Source organism: Haemaphysalis longicornis, unplaced genomic scaffold, assembly GCF_048455015.1.
Source record: "Haemaphysalis longicornis isolate Haplotype H1 unplaced genomic scaffold, Haemaphysalis longicornis Haplotype H1 scaffold_6, whole genome shotgun sequence".
NCBI lineage: Eukaryota > Metazoa > Arthropoda > Arachnida > Ixodida > Ixodidae > Haemaphysalis > Haemaphysalis longicornis.
Window position 1 is genome coordinate 32703177 of NW_027526407.1, and position 17862 is coordinate 32721038.

Sequence of the window (17862 nt, forward strand, 5' to 3'; positions counted from 1 at the left end):
GTTCACCCAGACGTAGCCACTGCCAAGAAAAATGTTTTTTTGTGATCAGTACTGCTTGGGAGTTGATTTGGTGGCTTGTTATATGCGAGGTTAATATGTGAGCTGCAAACCTGTAGCCAACGTAATCTTAAACTTTGCATAGGGCGGAATAGTAGAAGTCTAAACATACGGGGCATCTCATTCCAGGGTACGATGACCATGTATTGCAATAAATAGATGCAAAAAGCTATTGCAGCTGCAAAGGCAAGAACATATTAGCGCACTGACTACGTGTCATCTGCCGCTAAGAGATACACTTCTGTTGGTCATATTAGTTACTTTCAACTCTGTACAGATGGTGCCACCGCTGTAAAAACGAAGTGACCCCCTCCTATTTGTTTACATGCTGAACGGGTTGCTTGAGACCTAAGCGCTTTCGAAGTATATTAAAAAAAGATGGTATACGTACAGTCTTCGTCAAAAGTTTCTCGGCCACGCCGTAGATTTATGAGCCACGAAAAAATTCATAGCCAAAGTTTACCTTTCAAAAGTTACCAAAATATTTTTTGACAGTAACAAAGACAGGTGTTTCCTCCAGCTTCCTGGCATAAGATGTTTTAGCCTTGCTCGAGAGGTAAGCTTGTGCTCATCAATTTCTTTGGCCTATGCCCTTTTGGCATAGCCTAGAAAATGTTGACAAAGACTGCACGTATAATCTGCAGCAAGAAAAAAAAAGGGATGGCGTGACATCTTATCAGAACTGTGCATCAAAATTTTCTGCTTTTTCAAGCTTTATGAAAGGCAGTGTCTTCCGCGTTTCCTTTCCGACTCGGGTAACTTCGAGTCTGGCTTCCAGAGTATTCACGTCTGGCTTCCGAACGACGATCATCCGCTTGAATCATAGTTTTATAGTACTAGTATATACTGGAGGGAAATCTGGCGCCACTGTCTAAAGGAGCCGCGCTTCGGCGAGCGTTCCGTCATGTACCAGGCAGGCTCGTTCCCCTTATCCTTGACATAGCTCATAAACAGGCTGAAACGTTGGCTATGGCTGCAAAAGAGCAACAACATTACTGCAGAAGGTTCATCAAATTTGTTTTGTTATGGAATTAAAGCTCCAAAAATATTAATTGGTCAGTGATTAAGTAGAAGCTTCAGGCACAATGTACAAGAAAAAAATGTTACCCTTTTTTGTTGATATTGGCTTCGATACAAAAAAGAAGCCATATGGCTATCTCAGCCAAGTAGGCGAGGAACGTCGCTAGCGGCAATGGCGCTGCCCACAAGGGCCCGCGACTGCAGCGAGAGATTTCTCTCTACTATATATTAGTATGAAACTGTATGGCTTGAGTACAGTGGCAGTGTAGAAGCGCCGGGTGGAAAGTCACACTTCTCGGCACGATGCGTAGGTCTTCGTGCAGTTGCGGGCCGCAATAATGACGCGCGATCGGAGCGGCGCGCCGTGTTCGCAACGATCACGGTTGCATCCATGCGCAATTGATTACGGTGCCTTGCTGCCCGCAGGGCCGCGCGCATGGAGATACTCTACAAGTGATAACGGTACGCTTCGCCCGCCGTTCTGTGCGTCCATAAATCTCCGAAGGCTATACCTGCCGGTTTTACATTGTTTTTATCGCCAGAATTCGTATCTTTTAGGCATTTGTGTGCGATCCCGGAAGTACCATGTCATTTTCTCTTTTTAGTCAGCGAAAAAGGATGTGCACATATAGTCCGTATTCGAGACCTAAATTAGGGCGTCTAGGCAGAAGCGCCCCCCCCCCCTGCCCTTCCCGCCCAAATCCGCCACTGGGGGCACCCGTTACAGCTCAGTGACTTCTTCAGGTAGTTACCGGGGTATGAGCATTTCGATGTGGCGGGAGATTCAGCGTTTTTGTAGCCGATCGCATGCTTATTGGAAGTAGGTGAAAATGTTGGCATGCCCAATAACAGTAGTGGCTGCTATGGTCATAACTGTTTCTTCGAGCCTGTAACAGATTCGGTGGTGCGGATCGTCGCTGCCGTAATGATTGTAAAGACGATTGTTTTTCTTGGGCTGCTTAAACCCAAAAATTTTGGTCAGGCTGTCTTTCTATTCGTCTGTCTGTCTGTCCTTTAATGTTACCATCCTAACAGATGTTAAATGACCTCTTGAAAGAGGCGTTTATACAGGTAAAACCTTTCCAAACCACCAAATCATTCTTGTCAACACTGTTGAGAAAAAATAAATCATTAGACATACATGCGGCAAAGCATCAATACATGGCTGGTACTAGGCAGTGTAATTTTAATGGAAAATACATGTGCGCTTCATATTTGCTATAGCAAATAAAAAACACGGGCTTAAAACAATATCTGAACCAAAACTACAAATCACAAAAAAACAGTTCGCGGCCGAGCCTAGACCTCATGGCGGCATTCGAAGTCCAAACACTAAAAGGTTACAATAGATGCGGCGCGAGCAGTGGCAAGCGGGAAAATTGAATTGAATTGAGCAAACCTCTGCCGCGTTTATTGTGGGGGGATCGAGACCGGTGGGGTGCAGTGGGAGAGGTGGGCAGCTGAGAGAGGAGAGGCGCTCACGTGGCAGGGACGGAAGAAGACTCGTTTTTCAGCGGCATTGTCAGCGTAGAGAGCAGAGACGCGGCCATTTTTTCTCAAAGTGCGAGCGGAAAAAGGAGCGGTATTTGTCATAAAGAGTCTATTTGTAGGTTAAAATAACTGCCAAGCTTGTCGGCAGTGGAGCTCAACAACGTCGCCAAAGGGAAATATCATTACCAGATTCATGAATTCTAGTCCTTAAGACTGTAACGCAACGTGCGCTGCCATGCTAAAAAGCACCACAACGAACCAATTGCGGTGGAAGGTTTGCTATTTGTGAGAACTTACTGCTATGACTAAGTGGGTACGAATGCGATGGTTGTATACATTTACCAATCTTATTTTTTTTCCTCGACAACATCTTTTGTGCCTTCCACATTTCATGTCATTTTACTTTTGTGTTGCTCCTGTCTTGATGTTTTTTCTTTTGTTGATTAAGTGGCATTGCCTTAATGAGTATTCTTCGGGCACTATGATGCCCATTTCGGGGAAAATCAACGAATCAGTTTGCTTCGGCCTACGGCAAAGTAGCGCGTGTGGTCCCTCCTAAGGCTTTTTTTTTCTTACATTAATGTTATGTCCCTACCACTGTTATTTTGTTGCTTTCTATGGTGTTTTCATTTCTTTTGTTGACTTTCTCGGGCATTCACATGACTTCCCATCCCAACGGAGCACGACCTACTCTGGGCACCTACTCTGCTTACCGGAAGCTGCGTGGAAACATTCAACGCACTTCTATCTCCCTCTCGGAGAAACAGCGCGGTCGGGGACTCCTCCGAGAGTCGATTTTTCTCGGAAACAAAGAAAAAATCGAAGCGTCCGCTTTCACAGAGAAGGACATAACGTCGAAATAGTTGGCTATAGGGGCCCAGGTGTTTTGTCACTTACCCGCTATGCTTCTCTCCACGCGGCTTCCTCTGTGCGTTACCATGTCGAGCCTTATCACCGAGAAAAGAAGAGCATGCAAGGACGGTCAGCCATAAATGCCGGAATGCTCATTTCTGCACTACTAAATTTTTCGCAAAACTGCAAAATAGCATCTCATTGTTTTTTTTTTATGCACGATAATCATGTTCTGCGAAGTGGACTGTAATCATCTGATTCAGCTCCTCGTCGCATGTGAGACGTTTATTGGTTTTACTGCTTGTACATAGTTAATTTCTCGCTTTCATTGCCATTTCCCATACATTTCATATTTCCTTCTCTTTTTATCCCCAGTACCCTCCCACAGATATGAAGTAGCCGGTCCAAGATCACTTTCTCAGGCCGACCTATTCTTCCTTTCAATAAACATTTACAATCTCTCTCTCTCTCTCTCTCTGCACTACTAATGCCCCAACAGTAAGTAGTCTTGGCAAACAGTTAGAGCTCACCCAGTGATAGCGTAAACCATGTCGTAGTCCACGTAGGTAGCGGGGTCTCTTAAAACGTGGTTTCGCAGTTCGGCCAGTGACTTCAAGCTGTCGATAGCCTTGTAGTCTTCGCTGACACGAAGTATAAACTCTTCATTGTAATACTGTGGGCGACAGGCAAGGCGCGAAAATTACTCAGACACAATGGGAATCGCGGCAGGAAAAACTCGCGCATCTTTCTAGACCTTTCCAGGGCTACTATAGTAAAAGAAAATATGGTATATTCTAGCGTTATATTTTATTTTTGGGTGGTATAAATAATCATTTTAAAAAAATATTTGAGATCATTGTTACTGCTGGGCAGACCCAATTTTTCTGTTCTGTCATCATCCGTACAATCTGGTATTTTACGACTCCGGAGTAACTTATACTAGGCCGTTATAACCGTCGTAAATATCACATTTAGTAAACCACCCAATTAGTTCTGAAGAGGACTTCTGGTATCTATACCAGGCATGCTTCTATCATGTGCACTGTCATGAACATAGTTTTTAGGGGGCACAAACTCAGAGAAGCTGCATTTTTGTGGCTTGTTGGTCTCAGACCGTAACATCTGAAACGCCTATCCGTAATTAAGTTTGACTCGATTTAAAACAAAAACAACCCACAATAGTCATGATAAGCTGCACATGTTAACTTCGGTGAGCATTGTCCAGCGTAACTGACAATACTTGGAGACGCATCATTCATTGCAATGAGCGTTGCCAGCAGCAACCGGTTTGAAAAAAACGGTGTAAATTTCTAGGTGGAAACAATCGGCGATAATGCAGAATATGATAACAAGTTATTGCTGTTCTGGTACACATACACGCACACACACGCATGCGGGCACTCTTTATGATGACACAAATTAAAACTGAAGCCGTGTATGAAAGTCTATAAAACAAAGACGTTTTGACTGGAAGCCTTGAGCACAACCGAAACGTCTTTGTTTTGTAAACTTTTATCGTCGGTGCCAGTTTTAATTTTTGTCATGTGTTCTCCCGACCAGACGGGCTTATGTCCAACTCTCCATTTCACACACTCATTGTGAATACGCTCATCGTAAACGCCAGAAACGAATGAGACGCCTTTTCCTTTTTGAGGACAGGGATAAACATTCCCACCGGTGAACTCTCTGGAAGGCACATCAATGTCCCTCATAAGGAGACGCTATAAGGTCCCGCTTCCTAATTTACTGACAAGAGCTCTATTACTATGATCACGCTGTGATTTCATTAACGCTGTTCTGTTTCATGAATTTATTAGCATTACCCTTGCCCGGTAGACAATCACGCTATGTCCAAAAAAATAGAAAAAAGTTTTTACTTGCCGTTTTTATTTCAAGAGCGCGCAGCTTGATCTTCACCTCCGGTTCTGTTACAGTTCTGTACCGCAAATTGATCTATTTTGAAACCACAGAAACAGGCAGACTGCTGTCAGGCAGGTTACTAGCGTTCTGGAAAAGTAAGCTCGGAAAAGAAACCTCACGAATACGCTCCTTGTTAGCACGAACGCTCTTCCTCATCAAGCTTAGAAGGGAACTTTGCATGGCATAATGATTTCTGATGTTTTGCAACCTCTACCACTTGTTAAATTATTTTAATGACACTGTTATGAACGAAATAATTTATTAGGGTTGGTCTGGTTGGCCCATATCTTTCAATTTTCTGGAAGGGGCCATGCAGACAAAACACAAGTTTGGTTCATTCGAAAGATTGTCTCGTTATAATCATACTGACGCCACATTTAACGTAAACATTGCTCAAATAAGCTGCATATTTAGAATAAAAGAGAAAGGCCATGCAACCCACTATAGCTAATTTCCCGCAGCAGAACCCATGATTTCATATCTGGCAGCTCTGCGCTTGGCTGAGGCCGACAAAAGCAAACACAAATATAGGCAGGGCTTATAAGCTTGCCGAACGAGTTAGGTGCGCTCCCATTTAGTGCACATTCTTTTTATAGCAGTAAAAATTGCGGGTAAACAGAGGAAGTTACGAAAGTACACGTAAAGATAGAAGAACCCACTGCTGTTCGTACTGCGCCCACTGGGTTTGTTTAAGCTGCACAGCACTGTAGCGCTTTAGGGTTATTTCAAACGACGCTGGCCAAATGGCGTAATAATAATAATAATACTTTGATTACACGGAACAGGAAAACTGTACAAAGTCACAGGCCTGCCAAAGCCACAGTAGGCTTGAAAGGCAGCGCCTGGCAGGCAGCGGAAATCCGTGCACATAGGCGAACATAAAAGTAACAGAATCAACTATTCAAGATGAAATAATATAAACCTTAGTTCGAATACAAAGCACTGCGTACTGTAAAACCATTACAGGCTACACTCTTCCACACTCTTCCACACTCTTTCACTCATGACTGCATAAAAACCTGTACTGATCTTTCATAGCGGTCTCATTGCTTCGCCGGGTAAATAAACTTAAAGGTAGTTTCAAGACTCAGTTTCTGCCATCAGTGCCGGCTGGGTCCCTTTCGCCTCGATAAACTTACGACTCCGGCTTTGATACCGAAGCACTCCAAGCGGAGAGTGTTCCCTTTGATAGTGATACCCGCAGAAAATAGGGTGCTCAAGTGGCGCACATTTTTAAATTTCGACTTTTCTAAGCAGGGGCATAGACTACGTTACCGCGATAATTAAGATCGTCGGTAAGGCGCAAAGTATCAACATCTCCGTATGATTGCTGATCGGCTGAGGACACGGTGGAGGGTTTTTTGCTAATGTAGTCTCCGCATCCTTGTCGCATTCAGACGTCTTCCTGGATCGTTCGCAGGATGATGTATTATAGTGTTAATGAACATTCAGGGCTACTACTGAGATTGGGTATTTTTAACCACAGTTTGCATACTGAAACACAAGAAAAAGTTATTTAGCTTGCGCGCTGTCATGTGTGGTATATGCATTTTCCTTAGTCTTCATTGTAACGCGGAGTAGGGGAATGACTCATCACAAAACAGCCCAGTTCATAGTACTCCTAAATGAGTAAGGATTTGTGCTTTACAAGATGGGAATTGTAACCAACGGAATTGCTCGGTGTGCATGAATGCGGGCACCATGCATAATATGGACAAGAACTTACCGCGTTCACGACGATGAGGATGTAGTAAAGGAGCTTTCTTAGTGACGTGAACTGACCTCGGAAGGTTGAGTCACAAATTACGAGAATTTCCGGGTAAATCTTCACATTCGGGTTTTGAGCTACCGGTGATTTTGCAGGAATGACGAAAAAAAAATAAAATCAGCAACTCTCTCTACAGTGAAGACTTGAGAAAGTATTTTGAGGTTTTTGAGCGTTTGGACCAAGAGAAAGCCGTAGACTACATACTTGCATTTCAGATATCAAAGGTTGGCCCCGTTTTATTCTACATGCGCTCCTGCTGTAGACACGTTATTCTGAAACGAATTTCCCGTTACATTGTTCTTTTATGCGATACATTGCTGGTAACGGGCGCACTTTAACCTGAGGCGACCTTCTTGTTTTTTGGGTTCCAAGCAAAACCAGTCAGACAAATTGACCTCCCACGCCCCGAGTATGCGTATCAGAAATTACGCTCTTACGATGACCGGAATAATGAAGCCTTAAAGACGCCTTTTGCTTTCACATAACAAACGCTGACGGACCCCAGTGAGTCGAGTTGGGTCTGGGAGTATCCAGGACACTACTCTATGTTTACTTGCACCTCCATCTATTATCTCCGTAGCTTTCACACCGCGACTGTTTTCATCAGCCACCGTGCTTTGTAAAACAGTTTATATAGCCTGTTATTTTGATAATTCTTCGCGACAGGCAGAATGCGATGAATCTTTTAGTTTTAGAAGAAAAATTAATCAATCTGTGCTGAGTAACACTGTTTTCCTCGCAGCCTTTGGTAGTTTTACTTTTTTTTCCTTCCTGCTGTTCATTTTGGTTCTGTTTGTACACAGTCTGCATTTAGAACGGTGTTAGAAACACAGCCACTTCGAGGCACAACTGACGATGAAGGAAATCCGGCGAGAGCCCCATAAATACAGGGGCCTTCACAACCCATCCCGCACCTGGGCTCGGCTTCCAGACGACAGCTTAACCCTCAGACTACTCGGAGCACTCCCGACAGACCTGGTACTTCCTGTGAAACTGAATTGGCTCCTCAAACGACCGTAATCGGAAGGCTTGTGTCAGTTAAACTTTGCTGGCATTCATGGTGCTCGTCACGTTGTCGGGATTTACAAACCCACTTCTACCAAAATGCGGTGACACTGACGTCAGTGAGCAATGATGTGAACGTTGCGACGACTGCAGTTTGAGCGCAGGCAGTCATCACCACGCCATTGGAAGTGACGGCCACCAGGGGGTGGTGGCTGCCAGACTGTGGTGATTCCGGCAGTGTATCTCTACTGTCATCTCCACGCGCAGTTCAGGCTGATGCTTTCGCTTGTTTTAAATGAATCACGAATGACTTCCGGAGTGTCCTTGTAATTTCTGGTTACGAATTTTGTTCTGCGCGCCCTTGTTTTTACGCGATGATTTAATGTGTCTTCCTGGGTATTTAAGTTTGTCTTTGCTGATTGCGAGGTAGTACAAATTGCTCCAGGAGTAATAATGAAATAATAAATAAACAATCTTTGGGGATGTTTGTTTAGATAATTGTCAGCAGTAAAATCATGGAGCTATCGAACATCAGCAACATTCTTTTGGAATGGTCAGAAATGCAAGCTTCCGACTTTTTTGCAATACAACGCGACCGAATAATATTTGTTCGCTTGACAGTGGTTTTTTGTTTGACAACAGTGCTTAAATATATTCTGAAACACTGTGACCAATACGTCTGTATCAACGACAGAAGTTTGACGAGTTTAGGATGCTCTGTGTATTTTATGGAAATTCATGTCTAACCAGGTTGCGTTCAACTTAATCCTATTGCGCCATCTGAAAGAATCATGATGATATAAAATACAGCCAAGTATGCAGAAAGTTAGTCTCCACAATTATAAATGCCTCCGATTAAGGTTTCTACTAAATTCGTTTGCCTAGACAAATTCTTTCATAGCTAGGGCCATACATTCTGGTAGTGAAGTGTTGTTGACTGTAGCAAATATTTGCGGTTACTAATGTGGTTATATTTCAGCAGGTGCAGAAGTAACAACAAAAAACTGATGAAGCTTACTCATTGCCCTAGCTAATTTTCGAGCCAGAAATCGTGGAAACACTGTTCGGCAAAATAGTGAAACGAAATAATTTTCTGCACCTTGTGCCGATGCTTGCTTAAAAGTGTTATAAAGTTAAATGTGGATGTAACGAAACTCTAGGTAACGAATTCCTGGATTTAACGAAGTTTTTTATTTCTCCATTTCAACCTCTATTGAAGCCCATGTGTTTGCGACCTCTATGTAACGAAGAAGTTGCGACGGTTAACCTTGATGTAACGAATTCCCTACACTGTTGAGCCATTGTTTTTTGCACTTTTTCTAAAAAATCAGATTCCGAATTGCCCCATTTTAGTAAATTTTGCCCGCACCGCAATCTCCCGGGCGTTTCCACCTGTGAGTGCCGTGTCGGTTACGTGATTGGCCTGTGTGTCGGCGTATAGTCGCGCGTCTCTACTGATATCTGTGGTGTCGGTTCTTCGGAGATGAGTTCTGCTGCCAGAAAAGGAAAAGTTTTGCCTTTTCAAGCCAGACTAGATATTCTAGAGGCCATATCCGCCGTCGAGAACGAACAACGTCACCGCCCGGTACAGTGTACCAGCTAACATGCCCTCAGCAATTTTGAGTGCGGAAAAGAGTATCAATTTTGCGAAAAGGCATCCTTTAGGCTTAAGTTTGGTCCTTGAAACCCGTTCAGGCACCGCAAAGTATCAAAAAGCAGAACTGATCCTTAAGTTACGTTTGTGAGTACGGGGGTCGTGTAGTAGCAGCTGACACAAATCGCCCAGTTTTTCAGCGTGAAAGATGTCCTTGAACAAGGGTGAGTTCAGCATCACTGATGTTTAGCATGTTGGTTTCGTTTCGGCTTCATTCACGCGAGCTATAACTCGAAACCTGCATGTAACGAAAACCCGGATGTAACGACAAAATGCTAATTTTTGACAACCTCGTTATATCAAGGTTTGACTGTATATGTCCAAACGGCAATGTTGTTTACGTAATTTGTGCTGGCTCCCCGCAAAACGTTGTTACAAATGACCCTCGGTGAAATGATTGATTGATTGATTGATTGATTGATTGATTGATTGATTGATTGATTGATTGATTGATTGATTGTGGGGTTTAACGCGCCGACGCTACGTGGGTGATGAGGCGCGCCGTAGTTGAGGGCTCCGGGTTAACTTTGACCACCTGGGGATTTTTAGCGTGCACCGAAATCTCGAACACACGGGCGTTTCCACTTTTCGCCTCCATCACCTTCGGTGAAATGAACCTTTATCAAGATATTATGGGGAGTGACGGTGAAATTAAATGTGCTCATACTGCTTACAGTACCGAGTAATGTGAACATAGCCAACGTCTTTCGTCTTCTTCAAAAGAGCCCACAGAACATTGGCCTTGGTCATCTATCTTCTCATTGTTGATTATCAAGAGCCGTCCCATAAAGATATGACTGAGCTGATACTAGTATTGTTATCCATTTATTCTATATGTACAAACCCTGTACCTTAAAGGTCGTTATAACGAAAGGAGTGTCTACAAATGTGAATAAAATGAGAAGGAAACAAGGAAATGGAAGACTCTTTACATTGTAATATTTATTTGACAATGTGCAGGTTTTTACATTGTAATACACATCAGAAAATCCGTGGAAGCAACCACTAGGAAAAAGATGAAGGTCGTCTTTTGTGCAATACTCGACGGAGTCCGTAACGTCGATGTAGAAAGCAATACGACATTTTTGTGAAAGACTGAGGATCCCTCTGCAGCAACCACGTTTGTGCTTCTTATGCCATCGGAAGACTGAAGTTTCACGTGACCATCCCAAGCTAGCCTCGCGGCGACGTTGTTTTACTGACAGGCATGGTTGGACACAATTTTTGTGGTTTTCGTCTTTTAAACAGGTTTATAGCGAGCAGCACTTATCAATTTCACTTTTAGGTTCATTTAACAAGCACGTGTGTTGCAAAACGTGTAAATTTACGGATATCTTATACATTCCATAACTTATGTGCTCTAAGAACACTTTCTTTATGAATATGCAGCCTTAATAGGCAATCACCGATATGGTCCCCCTAATCCCGAAAAGCTGAGCCGCTGGCATATTGAAACTTGGATGCTATCTTGAGGTTGCATAGCCGTTGTAAAGAGCCCACTCGTTCGGTCGACGGGTAAAAATAATTTTTAGCGAAAGAAAATTTCTTTTACTTTGTCGGTGTGCTCTATAACAATGTACAAAGAAGCATGGAGGGACTTTCGAATAATATTTCCATGATTTAACAGCATCTCTGGTCAAAAGCTGTGTCTCTTAACTCTGCTAAGGGCCCTTTTCAATTAGGGAACTGTATTGAGCGTGGTGTAAAAAATAAAAGCAGTGTTTCACTTACTGTATGGATCCTGACGAGACGACAAAGTGACGTTGATTCCTGTTTCAAGAGCGCCTGTAAGTATGAATACATTTAAATTGTTAAATGGCGGCAACAAACAACCATACAGCATCACTCGAATAAATATTGCCCGTTTTTCCCACGGAGGAAAACATTCCCAACCACTTATCTTACCATATCGCGAGGGATCATCGTGGTCTCCATCTTCAATCACTTCCATCACGTGAGGAATAGGTCCATTAAGGGCTCGCTGACTTGACTTCAGAGGTTTTATTCTTAGATTGGGCCCCAAGAGGCCCTCCTGCAGCATGGCAGAAAATTACGATTCCATGTGAGTGCCCGTATTGACCTCAGCAGGACAAGTTTTGAACAGCTTTGGCCTGGGGCTCCAATTGCCAATCAAGTCCCCCAATTGCGAATGCATAGGGCGCACTTGTATGCGAGCGTGCAGCTGTCAATTGAAATTTGCCGTGTAGCACAGGTGTTAATCGTATATGAGCTTCAAGGTATGAGTAAGTAATATACCGTGCTTATATCAAGCTGTTTTCAAGCAGTAGTAATCGGGGCGGTTTACTTGGAAGTCCACAGTAAGTGTGTGCATCGTCCTTCGCGGCACGAAAAGCACCAAATAGCTATGGGACCTCACTGTGTAATCACGGGACTGATACATAAGTTGCTCAATAAGATGCGAGCGTGATATCTGAAGATGGTCATGAACGAATAATGAGGATCCGTATGAATGATTTATTGGGTAGCCTTTACATTATAAGGGGGGTGTGGACTGATGAAAGGAAATTCCCATCCTGATGGGAATTTCCCCTTTCACGATACCAAAAGCGAATAAAGGATGACTACAGTCTTAGTCCTTGAAATACTGAGTTTTAATATAAAAATGAAATTAAGAAATATGAAAACTCGGTGTTGCGTTAACCTCAATGCGTTGCAGAAACCGGACGCCAGCGCACCTCGAATATTGTGTCAATTTGATGTACACCAAAACTCTTCGTGTGAACAGTAAATATCCTACGGTTTTTAGCGCCTTCTGATATTGACTGTACTAAGGCCTGCTACGGTAGTCCAGTATAGTACAGAATATAGCATCATTACTACCACTAATCGTTGTGTTGCTACTGCTACAGTTATAGTTGCACCTACAGCTTCTACGTTTTCTACATCTAATGCTGGATTTACTACTGCCACCAGCAAACCACCACCATTACGGCGAGCATAGTATGCTACTGCGACAGCATTTCGTTAGCCACCAGCCGCTACCGCTTCAGCGAACGCACGTGAACTTTACCTCAAAATGAGAAACGTACTCTGAGTAGCGTTTTTAGCGAGTTCAGCTTAAATCCAAGGTGGTACGGTTTTTTCAAAAGCGAAAACTGTGCCTCGATTTATCACCAACTTTTCATGTAGAGTTTGGGTACGCCCGCTTTAGATTGAGGAAAGTCATGCTTGTAACATGAGTCATGTTGGTGCTAATGGAACCCTATTACGGGTTAATAGGGCTGATACCATGCAACGTGCGACAATATGTACAGAGCCAAATGTAACATACGTAAGCTTCAATATTTCCCGGCAGAATTATAGTGCGACAGTATGGGATCTGGCGGGGAGCTACAGCCTAAACAAGAACCTATTTTATGCAGCTGTCTTTTGAAACTCAGCTGACCACGGCAGCTGTGCGCAAAATTTTGAAGATCAAGGACGATATTTTTGTGGCAGAGCAAAAGAGGGGTGATAGCATACCTGGACAAAATCAGTGCTTCCATTTTCAGTGGATGCCATGGTGTCCCTATTTATTTGCCACTGCAGCGAGTGCGTCCCTTTCGTCAATCTTTTGTCCCTTTCGTCAAAGTAAAGTGCTGGTGTTTGACTTGTTGACAAGATAAAGATGTTGAGGGGTCTCTCAGCTTGAGCTGGGAACTATGCAGTTTACCATACGGAAACGTGTTCTATAAACCTCTTTTTTGTTGCTCTGAATACACTGAGACGCGCAAGTCGATGGTTTATAATTAACGAATTTAAAGATTTGGCCGCCTCGAAACAAAATTCTATTCGTCAAGTTTAGTACAAAAGAGCATACAGACCACTCTTAAGACTCCACCTTCTCGTTCTGAAACTAGCACCGAAGCCATGGCTTGCTCGTCGTGGTACAGCTCCTCCTCGAGGACATCGGTGTTGAACTGAAAGAGAAACCGTTTATGGAACAATTTTAGCACATGCGCGGGGAATATACCGCGTAATCACAAATTATTCAGGTTCATTGTCGTAAGGGACCCTGCAACACTTTCGGTAAACGCTTTCACTCTTTCCTTCGTGTCTGGAAACACTGTGAAAGCTACAGTTATCGCCAGCATGAAGCGGGACTGCGTGCTTTGCTCGTCGCACCAGAAACGCCTTCCATTTCTGCTTTTTTTTTCGTGGCTTTATTTTTAGAGTTGCTACCGAAAAGCATTCAATGCTGCAACTGAAGGAAAACCGGCCAACAGTCGCTACGGGGTCTTAGTGACGTAATTCGAGCGGTCGAAGAACGTCTGGACCGGGAAAGAGCGAAAAATATTTTGAGCTAGTTTCCAAATTATCTGATGGGCATAGAGAGTAATGTTTGGCTGAGGTACTGGGTGTGTTGGGTGACAACGTTCTGCAAGCATTTAGGATTTCAAAAAAGTTTAAGAAAAGTTTGCAGGGCCCCTTTAACAAGGAACACAATTTTGCGATACTTCCTTATGTAAGCTTGCCAATAGTGAATAAAACTTCAGCGTTGCAGTGTTCTTATTTGCTACTACATGTACAAACCCAGATCAGCTTTATTTTGCTTGCATATAATAGAACAAAGAAGCGTAATTAATAAACGAGGCCCAAATTATGCGTTTATTGTTTCAGAGCTACAATTAGGGCCAGACGCGTGCCTGTAGTTTGTTGTTGATCTCGTTAGAGGGTCTGGAATACATAAGAGTAAGCCTAAACATAGTAGATGAATATGTTTCTGTCTTTATATTTAGTAAGAAAAATACGTCATCAGTTAGAGCAAGGGTGCCCTTTCCCCTGAACCTTTTTAAGGGGTACTTCAGCGTTCTCAATGTTCCAATCGATTCTATCAGGACGTAAATTATGGTTTTTGTATTGATGACTTCACCTAAGAAGGTGCATTTAAAATTGTGTTTCTTTTTATCGTTTTAAGGTTGCGTGACACTCGAGGTTTCATTCTGATACGTAGCAGAGGAATAGTAGCGAGGCCTATTCCTGAAAATACCCCTTTCGGTAGCACAAAAATTCTATTTTTCATGCAGGGCCATTAATTTCGGAGCAAAATTCCTTTAGAGAATTCACCTGTGTGACGTGCATAGGCAGTGTTTGCAATGCCCTTTTTGAAATTAAAAGTCAAGTTTAGAAACTCAAATTCCAGCAAATCTACCAGAGTTGGCAATTGGTACCGCACCTCGCAATGCCCTTTTTGAAATTAAAAGTCAAGTTTCGAAACTCAAATTCCAGCAAATCTACCAGAGTTGGCAATTGGTACCGCACCTCGCGCTCTATTGAAAGCTTCAGTTGTGGAGGACAGGTTTTTTGCGCTGCGTATATGGTATAGACAGGTTAAGCAACGCCACAATAGTGACCAAGTTTGCGCTGCGAGGGCTCACTGAATCATTTGCGCGATCTTTCTATGCGCTTCCAGTACAAACGGGCAGTCACATTCTTATCTCATCTCAGCTTAAATATATTACGGAGAAAATGTGTGACAGCTTTGTCAATTAGAAGAACAGAAAACCAATGATAGAAGTTAGTCAGCCCCAACAGTGAGCTAACAAATCATCTGCACTAGAGACATCCATGTTTGCTGAGCAGAGTAGCGACTCTTGATATTCACTGCGGTCAAGTGGCTTAAGGTGGCTGCTGTACACATGACCAGTTGCCATTTCGCTTGCCGGGAAAGTGAGCCTGCGGTAAAAATAGCCAAAGCTGCCTGAAAGGTCTTCAACAATTGCAGCTATAGGTTGACTGTCGCAGGACGATCTGCGCACTTTGGCGTTAGCGGTCAAGTTTTAAATTCTTCTAACCTTAGTATTTCATTTCCTATTTCATTTTAGCATTGCTGAATCAGCAATGCAGAGGCTTTATAAAATTTTTAGTCCTCTACTTCCTTGAAACGCGCGCCATTGACGTCAGAAACCGCATGACAGCGCAAAACTTTCGCACGTGCCTAAGAAGTCAATATACGGAAACAGCGTTGTTCGACACTACAACGTCATTTCAGCAAAACGTCATGTTTTACCGTTCAATTTCAAGGCCTAAAGAATCACAGACAAGCAGGAAGTATATCTTGTGACCACAAGATATCCTCTGAGAACAAGAGGATGAAAAAAGGCAGCATTGCCTTTTCTCGCCTTCTTTAAAGCGCTGCCGCCACCCTTGTAAAGAATTGGCCTAGGCGCTCGTTCGAGAGGAATATGTAGCAACTACACTACAAAATGAGAGCGCAAGCAACACGCGGTTCTCAAGACATAGAAAGTATCTATCAGGCTAAATCATAGAAGGAATGCTTTAAACCAGTGATCGCGTATTTGTCTTATTGAAAAAAAAATGCTTGTCTTTATTTTTTCCCAATATTCTGAGCTTTTCCGAGCTGTTACTGGATGGGTATACAAAACACAAGTTCACACAAAAACGCTTTTACATTTTTTTCAAAGGAGTTAATGTTGCTGTAATTTGAAATACACAGGAGTTCAAGTTGTTCCACGCAAGCATTGTCTTGACTATGAAAGAGGGCTTAAAGGCATCAACTCAAGGCACATAAGGCATGACAGTTAAAGCGTGAATATTTCGCGGTGAAAATCTTCCAGGAGGCTGATAATACAAACTAGAATCCAAGTTCAGCTTTTTGTTATAAAGCTGATACAAAAACTTCAAACGTGCGTTCTTCCACCGTATAGCCAACGTAGCGAGACCAGCTATGCCAACCATGGTAGTTACCGAGTGTGTGGTGCTGTAATCGGAAAAAGTAAACCGAGACAACATTCGCTGAGCACGTTCCAATTTATCTACTATGTACTCTTGCTGATGGTTCCAAATTACACTAGCATACTAAACTTGGTGTAACAATAGTAGTCTGTTCTTTAAGGTTGATATCTGGAACAGCATTTTTTAATTTACGTCATAAAAATCCAAGCCTGAGCTTGGCCGATCCACATGAGCTTTCGAAGTGTTCATTCCAGGTTAGGTTACTGACGATTGGTATGCCAAGATATTTTAATTTTGTAGAACACTTTATTTATGGTTATTCACGCACGAAAATATCAACGCAGTTTTTTTATTTGTTACCATTTTTCGCACCAGTTATAAATAAGACATAAAGACTAATTTGATAAGAAACCCGTTTTACACAGAAACACTTTTCAGATCGGATTTTTGATCAGACAAACGTATGGCGCAGCAAAAAAAGGTGATAATCAGTACGCAACCGAGCCTCAATGATTACATGCACATCAGTTGTAATTTCAATAATATATACCAGAAACAAAGTTGGCGCACCTGGTGATGCAGGAATTCAGAAGGTACACTCGTCATCTATCTCAACAAACTGATTAATTAACAATGTTGATTAATTAATCAACAATCCATGAATTAATTCGTAAATGTATATTATACGCCTAAACTTTTCCAATGAGTTTGGTATTGCTAACCCAAATGACATTTACTTGTCCCGACAATGAAGTCGCTATGCGAAACTGTGCTTGGTTTCAAACATTTGCATGACCTTTGACAGGCGCCTTCACAAACCATGTTCGCTGTAAAAAATAATTTTAAATATTTTCTACTAGCCGTTTGCACATTATATGCTCCACGATTTCGTGAACCGTTGACATGCGAAGAAATCGCATCAGCAAAAAGGACTAGCACGTGACAAAAAGACATAAAAAAATCGACGACAAAGAAGAAGACGCAATGCACGCGGCGCCAAGTTCATCGACACCGTCGAGGGCGCGGAGTGCTTGCGACCACGGCACGAGCTCACGGCGGCCACCGGCAAGTGAGAAGCGGCCAGCGACAGCTGCCGGCGGCAAAGAAGTGGACCAAAAAGAACACCGAGAGAGAACCGAGGCTGTGAAGTGTGGAGCGTGACCGGTACGCGCGGCGGTCGGGCGAGCGGACCCGTTCTGTGCCCCAAGGGGTGTCTCGCCGGGCATCAGTTGAACACAGCGGCACTTCAAGAGGGGTGCGTTCGCCACGACGGTGACGGGAGCTCGGAGCGCGCTTCACTGCCACGGCATCGATACACTACGTGAACATTTCAACGCTGCCACGGACCTGTGCCGGTAATACCCACTTACTGCATCCTTCACCTTATTTCCCGAATGGT

The 17862-nt window shown here is 43.2% G+C and overlaps 1 protein-coding gene across 1 annotated transcript in view; it reads right to left on the bottom strand.

Annotated features, from left to right (window-relative positions):
• LOC144141476 (venom metalloproteinase antarease TserMP_A-like) overlaps positions 1 to 17862 on the bottom strand; it is a 31611-nt gene that overhangs the window by 10626 nt on the left and 3123 nt on the right. The window contains exons 3-9 of the mRNA XM_077673031.1: positions 13592 to 13687; positions 11673 to 11799; positions 11499 to 11552; positions 7067 to 7185; positions 5302 to 5373; positions 3951 to 4093; positions 3466 to 3515 (exon numbers count right to left, since the gene is read on the bottom strand). Of these exons, the coding sequence (XP_077529157.1) occupies positions 3466 to 3515; positions 3951 to 4093; positions 5302 to 5373; positions 7067 to 7185; positions 11499 to 11552; positions 11673 to 11799; positions 13592 to 13687 (661 nt within the window). The remainder of the gene's footprint in view (positions 1 to 3465; positions 3516 to 3950; positions 4094 to 5301; positions 5374 to 7066; positions 7186 to 11498; positions 11553 to 11672; positions 11800 to 13591; positions 13688 to 17862) is intronic.